This window comes from Penicillium atrosanguineum, assembly GCF_028827265.1.
Source record: "Penicillium atrosanguineum strain IBT 20685 chromosome Unknown utg000007l_segment0_segment0, whole genome shotgun sequence".
NCBI lineage: Eukaryota > Fungi > Ascomycota > Eurotiomycetes > Eurotiales > Aspergillaceae > Penicillium > Penicillium atrosanguineum.
In genome coordinates this window covers 3,416,781-3,424,954 of record NW_026623139.1, presented here as the reverse complement: position 1 = coordinate 3,424,954, position 8,174 = coordinate 3,416,781, and the positions used below count along the sequence as shown (strand labels likewise).

Here is an 8,174-nt window from a genome sequence, read left to right as displayed (position 1 = left end):
ACTGCGGAACTGCTCTAAAATGCCTAACTTTTTATCCTAGTTACTATAAAATGCCGTATATCCTAATATCTTCGCCGCCTAGGTCACGATGGACTTATTGCTGCCGTACATAATCACTCGACCGGGCCGCGTATGTCGCACCCGTTCGTGGATAAAATAACGGACACCGAGATTCTCTAACCATTGCGTCTGGGAATAATATCTCGATGCAATCATAGGCCGGTACACCCAGTATACCACGTTATAACGACTGGTACGCTCGCGGTGTATACTAATGTCCTCCCGCGTCACTTATATTCGCTGAAATAACTGGCTCTCCTCGTATGGGGGTAATGTCGCGGTCAAAAACACTATCTATACGCTACACTAATATAACCGACCTAATTACTATAACCGTGGGCGAAACTTCTCGGACTCGTTCAATATCATATAGTATTCGTTAATAATAATCCGATCTAACCGCATTAACTCGCGCTAGCGGTTTAAAAATGACTGGAACCTATCCGTGAATACGGACTTAGGCGTAACGAACATAATGGCCGTATAATTGGGATATCGATTGCTATCCCACTCGATATATAGAATGCCGGCCGCCTGGCATCGCTATTACAAATCCGCACGTAATACCGTTAATAGCACCACTATAACGATCAATCCGCCACGCTAGGCCACCCACGCGGGTAACATAAATAATATACTTTTCCCACCGCCGGTAGGTATCACCACGACCACCTAGGAATAGCCGGCTTGAATCGACTAGATGGCGGCCCCCTATACCCTACAGAACTATATCGTGGGCTGTCCGGTCATCCGCTATAACGCCTCGGTTATATTGGTCGTCTCGACTAAATGCTAACGCTTGTCCCGCATTATAACCCCCTTGTCCTTCCACCGGGGCTGCGGCCGCTTACCTAATATACTACTGGGGATATCCTTAATATCAAACCCTAATAAATCATGCTAATACACGCTGCTCGTCCGAAACCTGGCCTGTCGGCCTGCCGTGGTCCCCTACTACTGGCTTATTATCCGTCCGTATACTATCTCGGCTACGTGCGTGGTGTGCGCGGCTTGTAAATCGGCGATATAGCGAATCCATTGCTTATCGTCTATAGTATCCTCGTTCTCCTCGTCGTCGGCCATAACCTCGGTCCTATCCTCGCGGACGTTATACGGAAACGGTTTGGTATTACTAAAATACCGTCGGCTAATAGCAATAGCAATGTCTCGGTATGCGGCTAACGTTAATCTATGGTGCAATCGTATCTTGCTTTCCCGAACTAATGCCTCTTTCAAACGCACCGACGTCCACTCGCGTCCGGTCCTAGTATCGATTCCCTATAACTTGCTAGCTTAGGTGTCAGGAATGGCCAATGACTAGTATATCTACTGATTATACGCCTGTAATTGCTCGACAAATAGTAATACCAACCATAAATACCACACGATCAACTCGCCCACTTCGCGGGGTATATACCGATAGATCACCTTAGCGTCCCCGCTAGCGTAAAACCCTTTATGGTACCGCGTGACCAATGCCACTAATCCATCTTCGATGAATACATTTCGCTGTCCCCTGGCGGCTATATTACGATAACGAATACTCAATAACTCGGGCCCTCGCGCCGGCTGTCCGCTAGTGATATAGACTAATATGGCCAACTTCTCCTTAAAATCATTAACGAACCCAAAAAACCGTTTGATGCCATCGATACTGCACCGCCCTTTATCCGCGTAGATAAATAACTGCTGCAATAGACGCTCCGTACGCACTCGATCGGACATCCACTAGGCCCCATTGACCGGCCACGACGTACGTGGATCTTACAAAAACTCTACCCCACCTTGGGCTAGTTGAAATCGTCCGCCATACGGTCCTATGGGATCACGGGAATCTGGTCGGGTCGGCACATCAATACATAGTCGACCATTAATTGCCGCGCACTGGCGCTTAACCTATAGATGAACCCTCGGAATGCACCTATAGTAAACCGTATCGCTTTGTACGATAACTGATCATGGCCTTCCTAACTAATATGCCCATCGGACGGGGTGTTATAATGGACCTTTAACCCATATCGGCGTAAATCTAACATCCATTCCATCGGGCTAGCGGTGCCATAGACCATAAATATATTGGTCATAATACGAATCCATTCGCGGAATGTCTTCGTTCCTTGCCGCGCCTGCTACGTGAATGCCACTAATAGTGAACTAGATCTCGTGGGTAAATTTTCAAATACGGGTGAACTAGACAATATCGGTGTGGACGATATATATAGTGGTGGTATCAATAGCGGACTGCTACTATACCTCTCATCACCAAATATATATCCGGGATCCTCCATTAGGCTGGGGCCCGTCCACTCCCTATTAAATTGGTTCTGGGTCCCCTACAATAATTCGCGGGCATCTAGGTCTAATAAATATGCCTTATGTATAATCATAAATCGCGAAATCTTAATCACGCTAGACAAAATGGGCGGATAACTATAGGGGTCCTTCTATGGTCGTCCGCCGTCGTGGTCGCTCACGCCTAACACGGCCAACGCACATACTAACGCGCACTCGTATTCGCTAGACTGGATTTGTTGGTTTAATAATTCGATCACAAAATCCATACACCGTGCTTCGACGGGCTCTAACCGGTTAGCCTAGTCGTCGGGGTTCTCGCTCGGGATTAGGTCGGGACGGCCTGTGTGGGTACGACCCTCGGCGGCCCGCTATAATGCGTCCTATGCTATACGCTACCAGTGTTTAAACCGGTAAATGGGACTGTTTCACTTATAGGGGGTTTATATGCGGGCGAAAAACATCAATATCCGCTGGTATGGCTCGACGTAACGCTCTAACTCGGTGCTCTCGTGCATATATGCCTATAATGGCTTGGCGGGAATGCTTTGCATATCGGTTTATGCGGCTTCAATACGTAATAAATGACCGGTTTGCTTCGTGATACTCTGGCTTTTACTTGCGACGCTAAATATGGCGTCCCATATCACGCGTGCGGTGGCCTCGGGGCCCTCGGCGTCCTCGGCTGGCGTTTCAATGCATATTCGTAATTACTTAGACGTCTGGCCGTGCAAATAACGTGCCCATCCGGTTCGGTCTAACCACGGGTTTGCCTTATTAATTGCACCGGCCTAGATAACCGCGGGCTGCTGCTATTGCTGGGTAAATATCGCTTATATCTCATCCACGGCTTACGCGACGCGGCGGGCCTAGGGCGGTGGGGCTTCGGGCTCGTACGTGGCCCCGGGCTGGCGAATATAAATATAATGCGATCCAAATTTGCTACGGAAAAACCGCTAGCAAACGACTCATTGCATTACTTGATCTCGCTTCTCCTATCCGGTGGCCGCCTCGGACGGCCGTGGTTTCCGGCTTTATTGATACGGGGAAAACTAATGGTTGACCCACCAATGCTTCCGAATACTCTCGGGGGACCGACATATATACGCGCAAAATAAACACTTAATACCATCAAAATGGACGGTTAAACCCGCGATAGGCTGTTCTACTTACGTGGGGAACGTACTAGGCTCGTTGTGTACTTCGTCCCACTCGTCGATAATGATTTCCTTTACCCGCTACGTAACACTTATAGGGATACAATGGTCACCCTGGCGTTTACTTAAATGGCCGATAATATCTCGGGGAACCACGGCATGGCCACATTTCTTGTAAATGGTAACGTGGTATATTAGATTATATAAAAAATAATCATAGGCGTTAATTGGGTTATCCATATTGACGTTGGAAATATATAACCGTTACTCTATGTCCGCGGTGGATGGACGAAATGATATCTTGTGGGATAAACGTAAATAATGCTAAAATTGAAATTAAATATTAGGGAAATCCCCCTGAACACTACCCCTCTACTTATAATATGAAACCCTACTTATTCGAATATGATAGATCGCGTGGTTTGGTGGCTGGTGGTGTACTAGTGTGTGATAGTGTGTGATGGAAACCCTAAATGCCATCCGGTCGCACCCCATCAAAATAATTAACTAATTTTTCGATCCCTATAATGACCCTTTAACAATGGCTGATGGGCTTTAAATTCTGCCAAAATACGTGGGGCGCGCTGGATTAAATTTCCCCGAGCTTCGATAGGGATCCGATCAAAAAAAGCCTACTGGTATCTGGATTGGCGTTTCTACTGGTATGTACAAATGGGCTCCCATAGTTAACGAAACCCTAGTCTACTGGGATGAACTGCATCCCACTTACCCCCATGGGATAGGTCACGTGCCACCCCGGATCACCAAGATGCCGCGGACTGACCCGAACTTTCGAGGGTTTATGTCGGTGCCCGTGTTTACCTTTATGTATTCATTGTTGACGCGTCCATTCGCGCGCGTGTCCTTTGTTTATGTACGCGTCCGAATGTTGTTGTGATGTCCTTTCACCATATACATGCAGACTTGGTGACGTTCGAGGACGAACGCTCCCATGTCTTACCAGTTTCCTTTGTTGTTATTATTTATTTGTTACATTGCTGGTACGTGGCCACTATCTGGCATGTTCGTGTCTGATGCCTTCCATGTTCGGGTATCCTGAGGACATGATCCCGTCTAGTGGGGGAGGATGTGATAACACGGCCTTGTATGGGGATACGAACGGTCACGTTACCCTACTTTTTCTGCCATACGGCACCGCCCTTAAGGCATATTTCTATCCTTTTGTACACTTACTTAGCAATACACACCTTTCCACCTCCAGAATCTCAATAGTGAGGGTGAAGCAGACCAAGATCAGGATGAACTTACAAGATATCTTCAAGCCGGTAAGCCTCTTCTTTAACCTTATTAACCCCTCTTATAAGGCTGCTTAGCTCCCTAATAAAGTCATTTCTAAATTATTACTCTCTCTCTAGGTATTATTCAGACTACCCCATAGGCCTTCTGGAAGACGAATTATTCTGAATACCCTACCCTTATAAGGGTAGCCCGTAATATCTTCTCTATTCCTATAACTAACGCAGGAGTAGAAAGGCTATTCAATTTAGCAAGGGATATCTGTTACTACCGCAGAGGCCGTCTAAACGCAACAACAATCCAGGATATCATGATGTATTTATGCCTTACCCAATTTAAGATAGAAGATAAATAGGTTAAACTAGCCCGGATCCTTGAGGTCCCTGAAGAGGGTGAAAATGAGCAGATTTCAGCTAGTATGGAAGGTATTGATCCTATTAGTGACACTGAGGAAGGTAACGGGGAAGCGAGGGTATCTGTACGGGCAGGGAAGAGACGAAATAGTGTTTTAACTGATCATAAGAGTGAAGAAAGTGAAGATAATAGTGGTATACCCTTAATAAGTCAAACACGTCACTCTGGAAGGGCAAGGAAGGTACCAAAGATCTATGATGGGTTCGAAATTAGTAAATAATACATTCTTTTAGTTCTTTTTATCTTATCTTTTAAGCTTAATTAAAGACTTTATTATCTAGAATCTTACCGCTCGAATACCTAGAATACTGTATAAATTGCATAAATTATGTCTCTTAGTATCGTGGGCCGCCAAGAGGCCCATGGGCCGGCCCGTCCATGGACAGAATAAGCCGGCCCGTCCATGGACAAAAGTTCCGGCCCATGGGCCATGTCAATGTCTACTTAATACGCTAGACCAGTCAGAAAATTTTGCTTTCGCCATATTTACGGAGTATACTATACACAAATAAATACGCCAAGGCAGACTCTGCCTGCTCCTTAGCTCCGGAAGTATGCCAAGTTGAAACAAGCGTATCTTGGCAGTCGATAGATACAGGCTCTGCGAGCTACTAGTATCTTCTAAGTGGGGAAATTAAAAGTGAGACAAGTCCACTTGATCCTACATGGTGAGTGGTACTAGGGCTATCCGCTTCGAGTTTATCCCTGTCCGAGACAATCGCGAAAGCTAGTCGCTAGGGTCAGCCAACCATCTAGGAGAGGGTACGTTGGTCCGTCCTCGGCAAACACTACCATTTCATACTAGTCGAAAAGTAGGGTTAGTAGAAGCGGAAGCGAGACAGGAGGCCTCGAGAGGGAATATCCGGTCGAGAGGAATAGGGCCGTCAATCCGGAGGTTTCCCCATCAGCACTTAAGCGAGGACGAAGATTACAGGGATACTCGAAATACCTAGTATTTTATATATTATGGTAACATAGCAACCTCGGAAGCCCGATGCGGTACGGTATTAGCGGCCGCACTATATGGTATTCCAGTGGCATCTAGAGAGACTTCCTTCCTTGGGCAACGTTAATCTATATTAGAGATTATGTATACTAGTCTATATAGCTTCCGACCGGTTCGAGATATACGTCTAGGTCGAGTAAGCGAGCCGTTTCCAGTCACGTCGTAATATTAGGAGCAGTGGGGCGATTGTTTGGGGGCGGCGGATCTCGCGGACCAACCCGAACGGCAGTGCATCATTTCAGGGTCCATACAGGGCCAAAATGGGGCCAAAACGGGGCCACAAGGACATTAACTGACCTTGGAGTAGGTTGTATGGAAGCGAAGATACGCGGATGTGGGGACACTAGCTACGGTAGAAGAGACACGCGAGATCTAGTCACGTGTAACACGTGTAGCCTAATATCACAACTCCTCTCTCCAGTCTTAAGAGTCATAGTCACCTACACCATGGGCTCGGATCAGTCCTTAAGTCCGGAGACTGATTTTTCCAACGCCTTTGTTTATGCGTGCCATACCGGTGAACTGTCAAGGGTCCAGGAACTCCTCGCTAGCGGGCGAGTAACTGCCGAGGATCTCGATCGGGGACTCGGGGCCGCAACTAGACAGGCGCAAGCAGAGATCGTGGCTACCCTCTTCGATGCCGGTGCCAGCGTGTCAGACTGGGCGATGGGCGCTCTCCACGGTATGTCGAAGCAGGACCTGCCTGTGATACGACTCTTCCTCGATCATGGTCTTGATCCAAACGCTATGCACTCTAATGGCGAGCTTATCCTAAGGTATATCTTGGCCGTTCCCGTCACTGTTCTAGTTTTAAGACTTATCTTAGATCATAGCTCTATGTTAGATCCTACCTGTGCTCGCGAATTACTCTCACGGGGGGCGGACCCTAACCGGGTTGGCGTGCGGGGCGTATCTCATCTCACTGGCGCTATTGTTGCTAGCGAAGATACGTCTCTGGTCGAACTGCTTCTTGAATATGGTGCCAAACTTGAACAGGATCTCCTCTTTGATGCACTACGTCCACGCGGACGCCAACCGCAGCTTATGACGTCGTTTTTGCTGGATAAGGGCCTCGATCCTAACCAATTCAATGCTGACTGGGGCACTCCACTACACTTTGCGGTCCGAACTGGTAAGCCAAATATCGTTAAATTACTACTGGACGCGGGTGCAGACCCCACGGCGCGATCTGCAGGCAAGCGCTACCATGGCGAACCCCCTTCAGCGGCCGCTCAGCATCAGCAAAATCCTGAGATCAAAGAACAGCTACTAGATCTCCTCCGGTCTAAACAGTTGCAGGATACATGAATGCCAGAGGAATCGCTAATCTTGAGTTGGAGCGTTTGGGCCGGCGCTTAGCACGACACACGTGTAACACATAGACTAAATCCGTGGACATACGTTCCCGCCCTAGGTTGATCTGCTAGCGAAGGCTAGTCTTTGTCGCTCGCTTCCATTGGTATCCAAGTCCTCTGTATATGACCTCGCAAAACTTTGCCAGTAAGGGACGCGCTAGAGTAAGCGTGCTTAGGAAAATGCCTCAGTGGCCACCTATTTAGTCACTAGCGTAGGCGCGAAGAGCTTTCATATCCGCTACCCTAGAATAATACTTCGTCCGTATCGATCCGCTGTTCTTGTATATAGAGATACAGTTACTAGTTAGTTCTCACAATGCTAACTTCCATACCCCTATCGAGTAGGCGGAGACCCACGGACACTGCCAAGCGTAAAGTTACGGACTAAGCGACGGAAACGACACTACATAGTACATAGTAAATACAGTAGTATATTTGCCAAGCCTAGGTCATTCGACCGAATATTTTGGTTATATTAGGTCCTATATCGATTGGTATTCAAGTATCTGGGAAGTCGTATCGAACGATATCACATAAGATATCCCGTAGAAGAGGAGTAGAGCGATACACCTAATACCACAACGCTTCTATAGCCTCAGCTCTTAGGCATAAAATAACGAAGACCAAACTCTG

General features: G+C 47.3%; 1 protein-coding gene across 1 annotated transcript; it reads left to right on the top strand.

Annotated features, from left to right (window-relative positions):
- Positions 1–6,633: 6,633 nt before the first annotated feature.
- N7443_009494 (ankyrin repeat domain-containing protein) lies at positions 6,634–7,494 on the top strand (the record flags this gene model as incomplete). The annotated part of the gene is made up of 1 exon (XM_056889550.1): positions 6,634–7,494. One exon carries the CDS (start codon positions 6,634–6,636, stop codon positions 7,492–7,494), a length of 861 nt encoding a protein of 286 aa, XP_056738852.1.
- Positions 7,495–8,174: the final 680 nt, after the last annotated feature.